General features: G+C 42.7%; 1 protein-coding gene across 2 annotated transcripts in view; it reads right to left on the reverse strand.

Annotated features, from left to right (window-relative positions):
* LOC139539701 (tight junction protein ZO-3-like) overlaps positions 1–16136 on the reverse strand; it is a 36162-nt gene extending 20026 nt beyond the window's left edge. The window contains exon 1 of one of the 2 annotated variants that reach the window (XM_071342889.1): positions 15985–16136. Coding sequence is in view for 1 of the 2 variants with exons in the window: in XM_071342888.1 (XP_071198989.1) it covers positions 12763–12813 (51 nt within the window). In the remaining variant the exon portion in view is untranslated. Of the gene's footprint in view, positions 1–12762; positions 12951–15984 lie in introns of those variants that run through there. The other variant, XM_071342888.1, reaches the window with a different exon arrangement.
* Between the last annotated feature and the right edge of the window lie 3679 nt (positions 16137–19815).

Below are 19815 nucleotides of genomic sequence, written 5' to 3' on the forward strand. Positions count from 1 at the left end.
CAAAGGGTGATGGTCAAAGTTTGAGAGACTGCGGCTGGCTCATGGTATGCTACAGCGGGCATGGAAGGAGTCAGCTACGGGAGAGGAGAGGTGGTGGTCCCAAAAGCACTGTGGGAGGCTGTGCTCCAGAGCACTCATGGGGGGGTTGGGACGGGACACTTTGGGGTCACAAGGGATGTTCAGCAGGTTTGGAGCTGCGGAGTCTATCCACAGCAACCAAGGCTGTGGATGGACCCGCACTACTCCTCTCCATCCTCACAGTGATGGCCTTGTGGAGCACTTCAACAAAACACTTGGACAGCAGCTGGCCATCGTCTCTGCCAAACACTATCATGACTGAGACAAGCACCTGCCCATGGTCCTCATGGCATGCCGCTCTGCTGTCCAAAACTCCACTTCCTGCACGCCTGCCCTCCTCATGCTGGGGAGAGAGCTCCGCACCCCTGCAGAGATGACGTTTGGTCAGACTCTGGATAGCCCTCCTGTTCCCCCGGGGCCGGAATATGCCTGACCTCCTGGAGACAGTCCACACCGTCGCTAGAGGGCAGCTGGTCTAAGGCAGAAGAGGAACTATGACGTGTACACACAGGGAAGGCACTTTGTGGCTGGGGAGCTGGTGCACCGGGAGAAAAAAGTGGTACTGCGACAGGTTAGCTCCATACAGAGGGGCCTCTTCTCCCCAAACCCCAGGGACCCCCACTATTCCCCTCTCTGGCAATGATATTCCTCAGGCACCCACCCCCAGGCGCCACAGACAGCCCACTCACCCAGTCTCCTGAGCCGCGGACTGTATTCCCCATTACCTCAGCCCCCCCATTACCTCATCCTTGTCCCCCCATGTCCCTGCCTTCATCCCCTGGGTCTCAGAGGGGCAGCCCCCTGCCACAGACTGTTTCCCTCATTTCATATCTTTGGGGTTTGGCGGGGGGGTGTAGCATCTCAAGTTTAAGGCCATGTTTAGCCATTGTTCTCTCGCTTACATCTGGTCTTCACAAGAGATGGTCACGGTTGTTTTATACGTGTATCCTTCATGCATTTGGTGTGGGCTACGGCCAAACAGTAGCTTGTGTGGAGTTAGGTTAATAAACCGTGAATTCGTAAACTCAATATTCTGTCTGGACAGTTGTTCCTTTATGATCTATCCAGGTCATTACAGTATTTACTCAACTAAACTGCGTTTACATGGTACGTGGTAGACTGCAACCGGATGTCATTGCTTTCAATGAGAGCACAATGGTAAATGCCGTTGAGCCTGGCGGTGAATGCCGTCAGCTGCAATGGTAGACGGACTTGCCACCAGAGTTCAAATATTTCAATTTCTGCTGTTGCGTTGTTTTCTACCGGATGTTGATTTGCACTGTTTGTTTACTGAAATCACCACAGCAATGCATACCATCATGATGGCTTACTTTGGCTGTCACCATCTTTTTTTGCTTTCTTGTCCAGCTATGCCAACTGGGATGATGTTTTTTGAGTCCATCTACTTGCTTCACTAGCTAGGTTTCCATCCAATTGGCGACAGATTTTCATGCAAATATTCTAAAATCCGCAAAGAAAATAAGCACACAATGTACTTTTGCCCTTTGATTTTTATTTGGAACATCAAAACCTAACGTTCAATGTGTTTATCGCATTTTCAACTCTACGGATAGTTTTGTCAAACTTTGCTTTAAATAGCAGATGTTCCTACTCTGGTCTTGGCATGTGCTCTCTAGCCAACAGCTGGCTAGTCTACATGAGACTATTTGTCAAATGGCAGCCAAGCATCAATCATCATGTCACAAGAATAAGACTCTCGATATTTATTGGAAAGGCACCTCATACTAAACACCGTGCACTTTCACCACCCACCCTGTGAAGTTGATCAATTTATTTTATCTGTAGCCTAATAAACTGCATGGTTTCCCAAGTTGTAGTGGGAGGACCACACACACACCATATCATTGCGTGACTCCAAGTTTACTTCGATATGAAATGTAAACAGAAGACGACTTTTACAATCAGTTCAGCAATTCTGTGTATGTGTGACCATCTGTCCGGCTCCGTTAATAATATAACTAGGCTTACTAGAAAGAAAAAAAACGAGTGAATTTCCTACTATTCTACATAGCGTAATTAAACCTAACAGGCATTGTTGCATGTAGGTCAGTGTGAGCCCCTAGTGTTGTCCTACAGGGTCAGGACCAACACACAGGTCGACGAAAGGCCAACAGGGTGAAACAGACAGGGTCAGGTACCCACAGAGGCAGATAAGCATCCACAATAAATCACTAGCCAGTGGTGGCTGGAGCTATAGGAGGACAGGCTCATTGTAATGGCTGGAATGGAATTTATCAAACACATGGAAACCACGTTGGACTCCGTTCCATTTACTCAATTTCGGCCATTACAATGATCCCGTATAGCTCCTCCCACTTTACCAATGGTAGCAGGTGGAATAGCTGCCAGCCAGGTGCATTGTTTCTCAGAGACTTGGTTAGGTTTAACCTGGTATAATTTTTTACAACATCAGTCTAATTAACAGACTGAAGGACTGGATATCAGCAGTCTCACAGCTAACAAAGACTCAATTTAAGAAGATCCTGGTCAAAGAGACTGACTGCTCAGATAGTCATTAATGACCTAATCAATGAAATTCCAGTATAGTTTATCTATAAAATACGCAATATAGTTTTGATCATCGGTCAAGTTAATTATTGTAATAAAAACAAATTAATAAAGAGGATATAGTTGACATGCATCCTCTGGCAGCCACCTTTCATCTGCTTTGAAAGGTTGAGGGGGCTGACTGCCAATATGCAAATAGCATTTATGTTATCTTTCTAGCGGCGTCTAGTCAGAGACACTATTCCTGAAAACAGTCAGTCACTAATATCCATTAGTTACAGGAATCAGGTTTCCATTCAACCATTTTATGTGAGTAAAGTAAATGTCAGCAACAACAAAATTAACAGGCCTGATGGAAACAGAACGTTTGTCTGTAAACTTTCCAAATGTCGATCAAACAAAATAAGCTATACAAGGTGGGATCTTTTTGTGTCTGTAAAATGTATTAAGCGAGAAATGGCGGTGGAAACGCTTTCATGCGCAAATATTTATATAATACCCAGCCAACATGTCCAGGTGGACCCCACCTGGGTTTTATATGGACTTAATGGGTTTCAACTGGGCAAGGTCTCTAAATGGTTATCTTAGCTGGTACCCAGATGGGTTAACCTTTTGGGGCAGACATGGACAAACCCATGTGAGTTAGTGTGGGGGGGGAAATGGTCCCTGAATCATTTTATGGGCAAACTGGTGTTATTTGTTCAGGAATAACGACTGGGACCCAATCGGGTTAACCATTTGGGTCACAAACAGGCAAACTCATGTGGGCTACAGCATGGGTATCAAATAGGCCCCGAATCAATTTTAAAATAGGTTGTAAGTGGGCTTTTTTTTAATACCCCTTTTCGTGGTATCCAATTGGTAGTTACAGTCCTGTCCCATCGCTGCAACTCCCGTACGGACTTGGGAGAGGCAAAGGTCGAGAGCCGTGCATCCTCCGAAACACAACCCAGCCAAGCCGCACTGCTTCTTGACCACGCCCGCTTAACCCGGAAGCCAGCCGCACCAATGTGTCGGAGAAAACCCCATACACCTGGCGACCGTGTCAGCGTGCATTGATCCCGGCCCGCCACAGGAGTCGCTCGTGCACAATGGGACAGAAACATCCCTGCTGGCCAAACCCTCCCCTAACCCGGACGATGCTGGGCCAATTGTGCAGCGCCCCATGGGTCTCCCGGTCGCGGCCGGCTGCGACAGAGCCTGGACTCGAACTCGACAGAGCCTGGACCAGAATCTCTAGTGGCACAGCGACCACTACACCACTCGGGAGGCCCCTGGTGTGAATAGTCAGGGACAGTCTAGTTTGGACTCCTTGACACAAAAAATAAAGTGCCAATCATCAACATTAAACTAAGCGAGCTCAACTATGAATGGTCCTGGCCAAAAATTTTAAAAAGTGACAAGGGAAGCAAGCTTTGATTTGTCGTCTCTCCTATCAAATCTCTTTGAGCATATATGTCATTGACAGAAACAACTTGAATTGTTGCATCTCGTTGTCATCCTCCGGTGGCTGGCTAGCTAGCTAGCACTGTCCTTTTCCTAAATTAGCCATGGATGGCGATAGGGATTTGGACTTGTGGTTTTACTTAATTCTTCGTACTGGCCAATGATTATAACAGTGATTCGGATCCAACCATAAATTCATACATTGTTGTGCCCCCGACCTGAGAGGATGGAAATTCAATATGTACAGTAGCTAGATGTAAAAGGCTAATGTTAACTAGCTGAAGTTGCCCATGAATGGAAGTTAGGCTAGCGAGCAAGCATTTTAGCCAGGTAGCCGAGGACAACCAAAAAGATAAGCGTGTACTGTATGACAAAGTGATAGACCATTTCAACATGAAATGAAAACAGGATGATGGCATTGGCATTTCTCTACAAGTAGGGTGAGTCAACATGTTTTTTCTACTTGCACGAACACACACCCACATCATATTTAGCTTATGTTGATTGGACTAAATCGTTTTTGGCATCTTTTAGTTGTCACTATATTAGACTAAGCAGAGGTGATTTGATGATGTTGAAATGTTGTAGTTGGAATAGTGGAGGCAGCACCTGTTTTTCTTTGTGACTTGCGGTCACTCAGTGGTTCTAAATAAATAGGTGTTTAGTGGTCCGATAATGTGGGAAACATTAACTTGCTTAACCATGCTGTAGGTCATGTATGCGTCGTAGACTTCTCCGGACAGAGATGGTTTTATCACAAAACCGGATGCCACCGCTACTGCAACTGAGTAGGTCACATGGGAAAACCCATTGGGTCCCAATTGGGCCCTTTGCCAATTTGTTATGGGTTGTAAATGGGCTACCTGGTGTGAATATGGTCAGGGACTGTCTATGGGACTCAGTCGGTCTTACTACCTGGATCACACATGGGCAAGCCCATGTGAGCTACAACATGGGTCCCAAACGGGCCCTGAATAAATGCTTTGTGTGTTGTAAGTGGGCTATCTGGTGTGAATATGGTCAGGGATTGTGTGGTTCCCAAAATGGTCAATAAATACTTTAATGCACTGTAAAAACACCAACTAATGAAATGAGGGGAAGCTAAAATAAAGTTAACATTTTCATTTTTGTGTGGGTTTAAAATTGCGAAAACATATATTATGCTTGTGAAATTTCAAAACATTTTGCCTGAAAAGTCGCCAGCTAGTACATGCTGTCACACATTTTTGGGGGAAATGCGCATTCAATATTTTGAGGCACAAGTGACGGAATTTTAAATTCAGGCGCTTAACCAAAGATTGTACAGGTAACATTGGTTGTAGATACATGTCCAGGCAAGACAACAGTAGCTAATTATACGTCCCTCGCTGTATTTATCGGCTGTTGGCCTACTTGGTCCAAGTATGTACTTAGCTAACGTTAGCTACCGAGGGAGGCAAATAAAATGACGCAGAATGACCGCTGCCATTTGTCAGAACAGTTCAAATGCACATGATCTTGAATTGATTGGTCAAAAATATTGAGATTAGTCTTTCAAAATGATATATATTTTTTTTAATATAAGAAGGTTACTGTATGTCAATTACAGCCCTCAAATGTTTAAGTGACCATTTGGCTACATCTACATTTGCAGCCCAAAGCTGATCTGATTGGGAAAAAAGCATCAGAATTGGGCTGCCTGTGTAAACACGCTCAGAGACCCATTTTGTAGCCCACATGGGTTTGTCCATGTCTGTCCCAAAAGGTTAACCCAACTACGTTTCAGCTAAGAGTCCTTGGATACATTCTGAAATGTTGCACTAGATCAGTAGCCTAAATACGGAATGACGTTTTATTTTCACAGCTACCTATGAACAGGCCCAGATCAAACTTAAAAAAGGCAGAGGAGACTTCTGATCTGCAGACGGACTCAGACATGGATGAAGAAGAGTCAGGACCTGACAGTGGTAACATGGCAACAGCAACACTACCCGAGGGGGCTGATTACACTATGAATACTGTCCAGGATGTGAAGGCGATGGACCAAAAGTTACTCGACAGAGTGGTAGGTGCTCTGACAGGGATGTTTTACAAAAAAAACTTTCTTGTAGTACTTTGTTCATTAGTCCACTGTAAATATAATACCAAAAATGGTGCATGTTAACAGTCAAGTTTTCAAGATCGAGCACTTTCAGTACAGAGCAAATGAGCAAAATGGTATTTGCATATAATTTGCATCATTACATTTTTTGCTCTGTACTGCAGTGTTTCACAGTTCTTGTCCTGGGGACCGAGAGCAGTGCACATGATTCAACACATCATCAAGCCTGAATTAAATAAGGTATGTGAGTAGTATGGCAAAAACAAACACGTGCACCCCTTTGGGACCAAGATTGGGGAACACAGGACTTTCAGTACAGAAATCTTGAGAACTTCACTGCTGACATGCACATTTTTGGGACTGTATACAGTGTGAGGAAACCAATGTGTACATTTGTAATTAAATTGACCTATACCTGTAAACACAATTCCTGCATTTTATTTGATCTGAGCATATACTATAATAAAAAAATTATAATAATGAACTGCTTTTGTCATCTCTTAAGAACGCTTTGCTCGGGGAACATCTGGGCCCTGCATGGAGACTGAGAACAAAACCAGTTTGGTCCCAGGTGGGCAGCCCAATTGAAATCCACATTTTACTGCCTACTTACTGCCAATATAGGTCACTACACACCCATTTGGGTAAAAACCTGGGACCCATGCAGGTAAGTACGATAACACACATGGCCCCCAGGTTTTAGCCCAGGTGGGTTAACACTTGGGCCCAATGTTGTACAACCACAAGGGGCCCACAAAGTTCTCCTCAGTATCCATGTTGCCCCATGCAGTTGCCATGTTATGCAGTTGCCATGTTATGCAGTTGCCATGTTGGGCTTCACAACTTATGAAGCCCAACATGAACCCACATAAAGCCCAACATGGCAACCACATGTGGGGCCAATGTGGATACACAACATGGGGGGGGCCCAAGTGTTAACCCACCTGGGCTAAACGTGGGGTATAACACATTTGCCCACTGAGGTCCTTCAATAAGCCCAACGTGAACCCACAGAGCCCAATTAAAATAATCTCTCTTTTCTCCATAATAAGCTCAATATGTAGGCTATACACGCACTGTATTTGCGAGCTGTTGGTTAAAGCACACATGCCAATACCAGAGTGGGAACATTCGCTATATAAACACATTTTTAGTGACAAAACCATTTGCGATGGAAACCCATTTAATGTGTATTTTTTTTAATTTTCAGTACATGGTAATTTAACCTCATTTTTATGTGCACTACGTCACACACAGATTTATCTGCAACAAGTCAATTGGATTGAACATCTCTGATGAGAAAATGCACATTTGTTTTATTTCTGATTATTCACATTAAACTGTCACCAATTGGATGGAAACCTAGCTACTGTCAAATGCAGGAATCATGACTAGGTCTTTAGGTGGGTTTTATTAGTACCCCTATCACTTTCAAAAAAAAAAAAAAAAGCAGCCATAGTACATTTGTGGGATTTCGGTCTGTGTATGAAAAGGATATGACTACATCGTCAAAGGGTAGTGAACAAGTGGAGATTTCTAAGCACATATAAAAGCATTATTGAGCATGTACATTTTGCTTAGGATTCTGCCAATCAACAATCTTGGCTTGTGAAACTTGTCAGAAATAACATGAGTAGGTTAAATGCAGTCAAGAAAACAATTGAGTAGTAGTTACTCAAAACATCTTCAACAGCTTGTAGAACTCAATCATAAGTGGTACTTTACTCAGATGTTCTTATCACTTAATGTTTGAGTACTTTAAACAAACTAGGTTATTCAGTAAATATAACTACTGTATTTGTGTTGTGCTCATCCAAAGTTGAGTTTTTACAAGTTGACTAATAAGTCAATCTAACATTTATTAAATCAAGTTTCTTACTTGATTATATTATGTTTTATGCCTTCACTTAAATAAAGTAGTAGTCAGACATTTTGATGAGTACATTTTTTAATCAAGTGTTTGTGTTGCAAGTTAGAACTGAATACTGCTACATGGCTCTTTTTAGAGGATTGTTGGGAATTCACAATTTATGATGCATACAACATTGTGTAAAAGTATGTTTAAAGAAAGAAAAGTATATTTCTAAAATAGTATTAAGCAGTTTGTGCTATGAGGTGTAATTGATCATAATGAACAAATTTAATTTTAAAACCGTCAAGAAAATTGACGTTCAATAATGAGACATGCCATTCCCACCATCAACAAAGTTATATGCACCACTTAACGAGGCTAATGCAGCATTATGTAATGAAAACATTATGCACTTTTGTGTCAAAGGTCATAAAACAGTTAAGTATTTAGACCCTTTACTTAGTACTTTGTTGAAGCACCTTTGGCAGCGATTACAGCCTAGATTCTCCTTGGGTATGACGCTACAAGCTTGGCACACCTGTATTTGGGGAGTTTTTCCCCATTCTTCTCTGCAGATCCTCTCAAGCTCTGTCAGGTTGGATGGGGGAGCGTCTCTCTAGAGATGTTCGATCAGGTTCAAGTCCGGGCTCTGGCTGGGCCACTCAAGGACATTCAGATACTTGCCCAAAACCACTCCTGCGTTGTCTTGGCTGTGTGGTTAGGGTCATTGTCCTGTTGGAAGGTGAATCTTAGACCCAGACTGATGTCCTGAGTGCTCTGGAGCTGGTTTTCATCAAGGATCTCTGTACTTTGCTCCGTTAATCTTTTTCTCGATCCTGACTAGTCTCCCAGTCCCTGCCGCTGAAAAACATCCCCACAGCACAATGCCACCACCACCACCAAGCCTCATCGTAGGGATGGTGCCAGGTTTCCTTCAGACATGACGCTTGGCATTCAGGCCAAAGAGTTCAATCTTGGTTTCATCAAAACAGAGAATTTTGTTTCTCATGGTCAGAGTCCTTTAGCGGCCTTTTGGAAAACTCCAAGCGGGCTGTCATGTGCCTTTTACTGAGGAGTGGCTTCCGTCTGACCACTCTACCATAAAGGCCTGATTGGTGGAGTGCTGCAGAAATGGTTGTCCTTCTGGAAGGTTCTCCCATCTCCACAGAGGAACTCTGGAGCTCTGTCAGAGTGACCATCGGGTTCTTGATCACCTCCCTGACCAAGGCCCTTATCCCCCAATTGCTCAGTTTGGCCAGCTCTAGGTAAAGTCTTGGTGGCTCCAAACTTCTTCCATTTAAGAATGATGGAGACCACTGTGTTCTTGGGGACCTTCAATGCTGCAGACATTTTTTTTTTGGTACACTTCCCCAGATCTGTGCCTCGTCACAATCCTGTCTGGGAGCTCTACAGACAATTCCTTCGACCTCTTGGCTTGGTTTTTGCTCAACTGTGGGACCTTACATAGACAAGTGTGTGTGCCTTTCCAAATCATATCCAATCAATTGAATTTACCACAGGTGGACTCCAATCAAGTTGTAAAAACATCAAGGAGGATCAATGGAAACAGGATGCACCTTAGCTCAATTGAGTCGTACAGCAAAGGGTCTGAATACTTATGTAAATAAGGTATTCGCAAAAAAAACTAAAATCGGTCTTCTATTTGCCACTATGGGGTATTGTGTGTAGATTGATAAGGAAAAACATTTAATCCCTTTTAGAATGAGGCATTTTTCTATGGGTGGCCATGCCCTCCACTCCCCACAGCAACTCGCCCAAGCCTCCCCATTTCTCCTTCACCCAAATCCAGATAGCTGATGTTCTGAAAGAGCTGTAAAATCTGGACCCCTACAAATCAGCCGGGCGAGACAATCTGGACCCTCTCTTTCTAAAATGACCTGCCGAAATTGTTGCAACCCCTATCACTAGCCTGTTCAACCTCTTTCGTATCATTTACATTACATTTAAGTCATTTAGCAGACGCTCTTATCCAGAGCGACTTGTCTGAGATTCCCAAAGATTGGAAAGCTGCCGTGGTCATCCCCCTCTTCAAAAGGGGGAGACACTCTAGACCCAAACTGCTACAGACCTATATCTATCCTACCCTGCCTTTCTCAGGTCTTCGAAAGCCAAGTCAACAAACAGATTACAGACCATTTCGAATCCCACTGTACCTTCTCCGCTATGCAATCTGGTTTCAGAGCTGGTCATGGGTGCACCTCAGCCACGCTCAAGGTCCTAAACGATATCATAACCGCCATCGATAAGAGAGATTACTGTGCAGACGTATTCATTGACCTGGCCAAGGCTTTCGACTCTGTCAATCACCACATTCTTATCGGCAGACTCAACAACCTTGGTTTCTCAAATGATTGCCTCGCCTGGTTCACCAACTACTTCTCTGATAGAGTTCAGTGTGTCAAATCGGAGGGCCTGTTGTCCGGACCTCTGGCAGTCTCTATGGGGGTGCCACAGGGTTAAAGTCTCGGGCCGACTCTTTTCTCTATATACATCAATGATGTCGCTCTTGCTGCTGGTGATCCTCTCATCCACCTCTACGCATACGACACCATTCTGTATACCTCTGGCCCTTCTTTGGACACTGTGTTAACTAACCTCTAGACAAGCGTCAATGCCAAACAACTCTCCTTCCGTGGCCTCCAACTGCTCTTAAATGCAAGTAAAACTAAATGCATGCTCTTCAACCGATCGCTGCCCGCACCTGCCGGTCGTCCAACCGACTCTGGACGGTTCGGACTTAGAATATGTGGACAACTACAAATACCTAGGTGTCTGGTTAGACTGTAAACTCTCCTTCCAGACTCACATTAAGCATCTCCAATCCAAAATTAAATCTACAATCGGCTTCCTATTTCGCAACAAAGCATCCTTCACTCATGCTGTCAATCATACCCTCGTAAAACTGACCATCCTACCGATCCTCGATGATGTAATTTACAAAATAGCCTCCAACACTCTACTCAACAAATTGGATGCAGTCTATCACAGTGCCATCCGTTTTGTCACCAAAGCCCCATATACTACCCACCTCTGCGACCTGTACGCTCTCGTTGGCTGGCCCTTGCTTAATACTCGTCGCCAAACCCACTGGCTCCAGGTCATCTACAAGTCTCTGCTAGGTAAAGCCCCTCCTTATCTCAGTTCACTGGTCAACATAGCAGCACCCACCCGTAGCACGCGCTCCAGCAGGTATATCTCACTAGTCACCCCCAAAGCCAATTACTCCTTTGGCCGCCTTTCCTTACAGTTCTCTGCTGCCAACGACTGGAACGAACTGCAAAAATCACTGAAGCTGGAGACACATATCTCCCTCACTAGCTTTAAGCACCAGCTGTCAGAGCAGCTCACAGATCACTGCACATAGTTGGATGGGCTCTCTCATCCCCATACTGTATTTATTTATCTTGCTCCTTTGCACCCCAGTAGCTCTACTTGCACAGTTATATATATATATATATATATATATATATATATAACTATATATATATATATATATATATACACACACACACACATTCTGCACATCTACCATTACAGTGTTTATTTGCTATATTGTAATTACTTCGCCACTATGGCCTATTTATTGCCTTACCTCCCTTATCCTACCTCATTTGCACATACTGTATATAGACTTTTTCTACTGTATTATTGACTGTATGTCTGTTTATTCCATGTGTAACTCTGTTGTTGTATGTGTCGAACTGCTTTGCTTTATCTTGGCCAGGTCGCAGTTGCAAATGAGAACTTGTTCTCAACTGGCCTACCTGGTTAAATAAAGGTGACATTTTTATTTTATTTTTTTAATTTTTTTTTACATAATCTTAAACCACACTTTCTCAATGTAGCAACAAAATCCTTAGGTACTTTTCTGCCTTTCATAAAAGACCATTAAAGAGGTGTCCTTTGTACTCACCACTTCTCTGAATCTCACTTCCATTCCCCTTTGGGAGATCAGCTTAGCAACACACCTGTGGACTCCTCCTCTACGCTAAAACAACTTGCTCTCTCTTCCATATCATAATCCATGTTGGGGGAAACGAAATTCAAGATCCAGACAGTGCTTCAAATCCAATAAAAAAAAAAATCCTCACCAAAATGACCCTGAGTCGGCAGTCTGGTTGAAAGGGGAGCCAGGTTATCAATAGCTAATGAGTACTGACCACAGAAAAATCACCCTACAGAAACAAACCCCACCTGGATCAATGGGAGGCTCCACCCCCTCTGCCACTCATACAGCACTTTATATTGCCCTTTGTTGCCAAGGATATAAGGCAGAACCACATTTGCCACAGTAAAACCCCATATAGCCCCACATTTAAAACACCTTAAGAGGTTTAGATGGAAAATATGAAGACAGATACTCCAGAATGTGAGTCACTGTAATCCAGTCATTAGATGAATAGTTATGTGAAACTTGAAAATACATATTTTGAGAGCAGATAAATCATATCACTAAGGGGGAGTTACAGCCAGTAAACTCACATGGTCTGATCAGAACTGTACATGTTAGCCTTTTAGCACTTCCCAACCCGACACTGATGGTGACATTCAGTAGGAAAGTCAATCATTGAAACAAACACAAAATAGATACCGATTCAAATTCTACACAACAATAAAATCAGTCCAACATATTTTATCAGTTAAGTCACTCATCCTCTCTTATTGCAATTTCACGCAAACTTGATTTGACCTACTCAAGCCAACATTGAGCTCAAAGAGAAGCTACAAAAAAGGGATAGACTGAGTGTACTCTTACCGGTGGTGTCACTGAATAAGTGACGAGTTTCAGCGCCTGTGTCAGATTCATGACAAAACAGCAACGTCCTGTTTGGTTCCAACAACAACCTGCTGACAGAATATGGCTGAGTCACCTCTGGTCTGAGCACCTTATCTCAGCAAGCCACCACCACCACTGATAACCTGTCCCCACATAGTCCAGGTGACAGGGAACAGTGTGATGCTATAGAGAAACTCTCCAAATGACACATAGCCCCTTCCTGTTTACAAAAGGAATTTCATAATCATATATCCAATGTTGCTGAGAGATCCTTCCTCTCAGTGCACAGGCCTATTCCCATACTTAATGGAGAGCAGTTAGGTACTACTTTCCCATGGAAGCCCAGGTTACGGGGCTGGCTTAGTCATGCCTGGCACTATGGTTACCAGAAGGAATGGAGTACACTGGGCTGTTAACTGACAGGGTATTTACTCCACAAAAGGCCCTGGCAAAGGGCTCTCTATATAGGCCACTGTCACTGTGCTTTGCGATTGGAGAGGAACGAGAGTTTAGATTGTATCTCTTCATAAAAAACATTTATGCATGGCTTAGAGCACAGGTGTTTTCTGGCTGGATTTTTCTCCTTTGCTTCTACCTGGTCTACCTTCCTTCTAATCTTCCGTTTGCTTGGAGAGGGAGGGGAAAAATAGAGATTAGTCATTAAAGGGCCTTCAGAGGCCAATTGCAGGACCAAGGTTGCCTTCCAGTCTGAGTATTGTGACAATTGGGTGTGGTAAAAAGGAAGTAAGAACAGAACAGTCTCACTGTTTTTACTCCGCTTCCTGGAACTCCTGGCCTTTGGACAGTCATAACACACCCTTTTTGAATCACAAATCTTTTCTTCACTTTTTTTATTTTCATTGCCTTAAGTATATGTTTTTTTTTTATTGTTTAGGCCTCTACACCAGACTTGGGCACAAATCCTGAATTATTAACAGACCAGAGGGAAAGAGGTAGAGTTAAAAAAAAACAACACTTGAGTACATGTCATAGAGAAGGCTGTAACAAAAGCAAACACTTAAGAACAGGTGTGCCCCTACGGCAGGTAAACGATCACTCACTCAGAGAGAGACTGCTCAGTAGGCCCCAACTGCACTAGCACACAGGCAAATATATGTCATGTTCCTAACTGGAACAAATATTGTGCTTCTCAAAAATGCACACAACAGACCTACATATTGTAACTACTGTTACTTGACTACTGGGAAGCTTACTATGCTTTCAGTGCATGTGAGTGTTGCTGAGCTATGACTAAATGTTTTACTATATTAAACCTAGTTCCACCACAATGTATAGCGAGAATTCTTCACAGAACGCTAATGAAGCATGCCTGAAATCTTAATCTACTGTATTTTGGAATGTAAAAGAAAACACTGATTGGGCCCTGCCTGTGGTCCACAAAGACTCACTGTTATTACCGTGTAAAATACATCTGATGTGCGGTTTGGTCAAGAGTTGAGTAACACAGCAACACAAAACTAACAAGATCATTTTCATAAGTGAAGAAGAAAAAAAAGTAAACATCCTGTATATAATGTAAATGGTGGTTTGCAGAGCCAGAACCCACAGTGTAATTACAGTGGGCCAATTTTCTCAGTTGAACTGAGGGATTACTTAGGCCTACCACTTACAATATTGCACAGTATGTACATTGTGCAACCATTTCACAACACGTTTGAAAACTACAAGAGGCATGTAATCTTAGTGAATGTGATTAATTACCATGGGCCTTCAACCTTCATTGAACTGCTGCTGACGCTTACAGACAACTTTTTGGATTGTTTATATACACACACAAAGCAGGTAATTTAATCACTAACAATACAATTGTTGACTCAATATTATGCTCATTGCGGTTAATGTGTGTGGATCCTGTGTCATTTGTGTCGGTTACACAGTGTGGAAAACCATTTCAACAAACTACAATCACTAAACATCTTTCAAGGAATTCACGCTGATCTGATGACCATGACTGGATAGTTTGAATGAGACTTTTCCTTGAGCAAGTCAGTTAAAAAAAGCAACCTTGAATTTAAATGAAACTAGTGGATTAGAGATTTAATTTATCAAGCAAGCATCAAGTAGACAATGGAAGGGAAGATGCAGCCATTTGGTAATGCAGTGGCGTAACTCCTTGGCAGGCAAAAACCTGCATGTGTGGCAGAACCAGTAGGGTGAGGAGGCAGGTCCACCCTCAGTACTCAGTAATATTTTGTATTGAATTTGCCCAAACCATAACACTTTCTATTCAGGACATTTTTTACAGGATTACTTTAGTGCCTTATTGCAAACATGATGCTTGTTTTGGAATATTTGTATTCTATACAGGCTTCCTTCTTTTTACTCTGTCAATTAGGTTAATGTTGTTGATCCATCCTATCACAGCGATTAAACTCAGTAACTGTTTTAAAGTCACCTTTAGCCTCGTGAAATCCCTGAGCGGTTTCCTTCCTCTCTGACAACTGAGTTAGAGGACACCTGTATCTTTGTAGTGACTGGGTGTATTGATACACCATCCAAAGTGTAATTAATAACTTCAACATGCTTAAAAGGGATGTTCAATGTTAGATTTGTAATTTTTTTACCCATCTACCAATAGGTGCCCTTCTTTGCGAGGCATTGGAAAACCTCCCTGGTCTTTGTGGTTGAATCTGTTTGAAATTCACTACTCGACTGAGGGACCTTAGCAATAATGTAATGTGTGGGGTACAGATTTGAGGTAGTCATTCAAAAATCATGTTAAACACTTATTGTACACAGTGTGTCCATGCAACTTGTCACCTAAGCACATTTTTACTCCTTAATTTATTTAGGCTCGTTTTTAATTAATTTTGAAAAATATAATATCACTTCGACATTATGGGGTATTGCGAGTAGGCCAATGACAAAATAATCACCTCAATCCACTTTAAATTCAGGCTGTAACAAATTGTGTAAAAAGTCAAGGAGTGTGAACACTTTCTTTAGGCACTGTATGACATGACAGAAAGTGAAAACAGTAAAACCAGAGCTGTAAACCAAGTAAGCTTCGCGACCTCTGTGAGATTGCAATGTTCATGAAAACAGTGTCAATGTGCCAACACAGGTGTCACAACATTCGAGCAAATGATTTCAACTCACGCCTAGAGATAACAATTTGTAGATCCCCAACATCTGCTTGAGAAATTGTGTTCGAAAGGTGGTAGTTAATTCCTATCCTACCTGTAAAACGTCTCAGACAAGTCCCAGCAACTCGCGTAAAGGCGTCCAACTCACAATAATAATTTGGCTCCAAACACTTGACGCTATCAGCCGATCTGAATGAACTAAATAAAATCCTTGAAAAACCAACCTGAAGAACACAGAAAAGGGATGTCCCTATTTGGCGGTACAGCGTTCAGGTGAGTTTCATAACGTCATCACGCTTGCTCGTCACATACAGGAAGGAGGACACCCGTCCTTTTTTCAATTTCATTCTTCCCTGCCCTGTTCACAATACACTGTCCAGAGACACTCCTTGGTATTCCTCAATCTATGGATTGTCAACGTATCGAACCTTTATCCAACCATTATTATAAAGCCCAAATAGTACAAGGAGTATAATTGTACTATCAAATATTAGATGTATTAATAAAAAACAATCAAGAATGTACATAGATGGGCTCCTAAGTGGCGCAACAGTCTAAGGCACTGCATCTCAGTGCAAGAAGTATCATAAGAGACCCTGCTTCGATTCCAGGCTGTATCACAACCGGCCATGTTTGGGAGTCCAATAGGACGGCACACAATTGGCCCAGCTTCACTGACTTGCCTACTTAAATAACGGTAAAAAAACAAACACAAAATAGACAGGTAGGCTAGCCCTTGATTATGACCCTCAGTTCCATTCCATTACACATAAGACTCAAGAGCACCGATGCTTGGTCTAAACATTAACACACATCGCTTACAGTACGGTTTTGGAAGCATAAGGACCTTATCTTTCATATCAATGAGAAATAATAATAAAAAAGGCTAAATTGATACACACCTTTATAGGGTTAGTGTTTCCACACAGCCATATCTCTATGTTACTGCGTTCATTTACAGAAAACAGATGGGAAACAGAGGGACCTTTATGCTTTTAGAACCGTATCGCAATTGAGAATCGACTCACGTTTAGATTGAGTATTTGGCTGTTTTGGCTGGCAGAGCCAGTTTACCTCTGAAAGTAACAAACGGTGGGCTCCTTAAGAGTACCTCTTTGGCTAGTAGTAGTCTAGTAGGAAAGGTAAAACTATACTGCCTCCGGCCTCCCGAGTGTCACAGTGGTTTAAGGCACTGCATCACAGTGCTTGAGGCGTCACTACAGACCCGAGTTCGATCCCAGGCTGTGTTAACGCCGTTTGTGACCGGGAGTCCAATGAGGCGGCGCACAATTGGCCAAGCGTCGTCCGGGTTGGTGGAGGGTTTGGCCAGCTGGGATTTCCATATCCCATCGTGCTCTAGCGACTCGTGTCGGGCGCCTGCAAGCTGTCTTTGGTCACCAGCTGGACAGTGTTTCCTCCAACACATTGGTGTGGCTGGCTTCCGGGTTAAGCCAGCAGTGTGTCAAGAAGTAGTGCGGCTTGGCAGGGTTGTGTTTCGGAGGACGCATGGCTCTCGACCTTCGCTTCTCCGGAGTCTAAGACATTCCAGGATCTCTATACCAGGCGGTGTCAGAGGAAGGCCCTAAAAATTGTCAAAGACTCCAGCCACCCGTCATAGACTGTTCTCTCTGCTACTGCATGGCAAGCGGTACCGGAGCACCAAGTCTAGGTCCAAGAGACTTCTAAACAGCTTCTATCCCCAAGCCATAAGACTCCTGAACATCTAATCAAATGGCTACCCAGACTATTTCCATTGCCCTCCCCTCCCTCTTTTACACTGCTGCTGCTACTCTGTTATTATCTTGTACAGTTGAAGTCGGAAGTTTAGTTAGGACATCTCCTTTGTGCATGACACAAGTCATTTTTCCAACAATTGTTTACAGACAGATTATTTAACTTATAATTCACTTTATCACAATTCTAGTGGGTCATGAGTTTACATACACTAAGTTGACTGTGCCTTTAAACAGCTTGGAAAATTCCAGAAAATTATGTCATGGCTTTAGAAGCTTCTGATGGGCTAATTGACATCATTTGAGTCAATTGGAGGTGTACCTGTGGATGTATTTCAAGGCCTACCTTCAAACTCAGTGCCTCTTTGCTTGACATCATGGGAAAATCAAAAGAAATCAGCCAAGACCTCAGAAAACAAATTGTAGACCTCCACAAGTCTGGTTCATCCTTGGGAGGAATTTCCAAACACCTGAAGGTACCACGTTCACCTGTACAAACAATAGTACGCAAGTATAAACATCATGGGACCACGCAGCCGTCATACCGCTCAGGAAGGAGATGCGTTCTGTGTCCTAGAGATGAACGTACTTTGGTGCGAAAAGTGCAAATCAATCCCAGAACAACAGCAAAGGACCTTGTGAAGATGCTGGAGGAAACGGGTACAAAAGTATCTATATCCACAGTTAAACGAGTCCTATATCGACATAACCTGAAAGGCCGCTCAGCAAAGAAGAAGCCACTGCTCCAAAACCGTCATAAAAAAGCCAGACTACGGTTTGCAACTGCACATGGGGACAAATATCGTACTTTTTGGAGAAATGTCCACTGGTCTGATGAAACAAAAATAGAACTGTTTGGCCATAATGACCATTGTTATGTTTGAAGGAAAAAGGGGGAGGTTTGCAAGCCGAAGAACACCATCCCAACAGTGAAGCACGGGGGTGGCAGCATCATGTTGTGGGGGTGCTTTGCTGCAGGAGGGACTGGTGCACTTCACAAAATAGATGGCATCATGAGGCAGGAAAAGTATGTGGAAGGAAAATTATGTGGATATATTGAAGCAACATCTCGACATCAGTCAGGAAGTTAAAGCTTGGTCGCAAATGGGTTTTCCAAATGGACAATGACCCCAAGCATTCTACCAAAGTTGTGGCACAATGGCTTAAGGACAACAAAGTCAAGGTATTGGAGTGGCCATCACAAAGACCTGACCTCAATCCTAAAGAAAATTTGTGGGCAGAACTGAAAAAGTGTATGCGAGCAAGGAGGCCTACAAACCTGACTCAGTTACACCAGCTCTGTCAGGAGGAATGGGCCAAAATTTACTTAACTTATTGTGGGAAGCTTGTGGAAGGCTACCCGAAACTTTGACCAAGTTAAACAATTTAAAGGCAATGCTACCAAATACTAATTGAGTGTATGTAAACTTCTGACCCACTGGAAATGTATTGAGATAAATAAAAGCTGAAATAAATAATTCTCTCTACTATTATTCTGACATTACACATTCTTAAAATAAAGTGGTGATCCTGACATAAGACAGGGAATTTTTACTAGGATTAAATGTCAGGAATTGTGAAAACTGAGTTGAAATGTATTTGGCTAAGGTGTATGTAAATGTCCGACTTCAACTGTACATATTACCTCAATTACCTCGACTAACCGGTGCCCCCGCACATTGACTCTGTACCGGTACCCCCTGTATATAGCCTCGCTATGATTTAATTATTTGTTACTTTAATTTCTTATTTTTTGTAGGTATTTTTCTTAAAACTGCATTGTTGGTTAAGGGATTGTACGTAAGCTTTTCACTGTAAGGTGAAAACCCGTTGTATTCGGCGCATGTGACAAATACAATTTGATTTGCAGTGATGGGACAAGACTAACTACAGTAACAATTAGGGAGAAAAAGGGGTAAAAGTACAAAAAACTATTCTGCCTCCATATGGGAAAACATTGAGTATGCCAAAATGTTACTAAAATGCACACAGCCCATTTGAGATATTTCATAAAACTATTACTAACTGAAATGCACAGTAAAGGTCTCAATCAATGTAATACAGAAGTAATGAGAACACCAGCACCTGTCTTAGAAGTGTGTTTTCAATAGCAATTCAGCAAATGGATTATGCATCATCAGTAAAGGCCCAATGCAAAAGGCATTAATTCACAATGAAAAAGACAGACACCA

This window comes from Salvelinus alpinus, chromosome 15 (assembly GCF_045679555.1).
Source record: "Salvelinus alpinus chromosome 15, SLU_Salpinus.1, whole genome shotgun sequence".
NCBI lineage: Eukaryota > Metazoa > Chordata > Actinopteri > Salmoniformes > Salmonidae > Salvelinus > Salvelinus alpinus.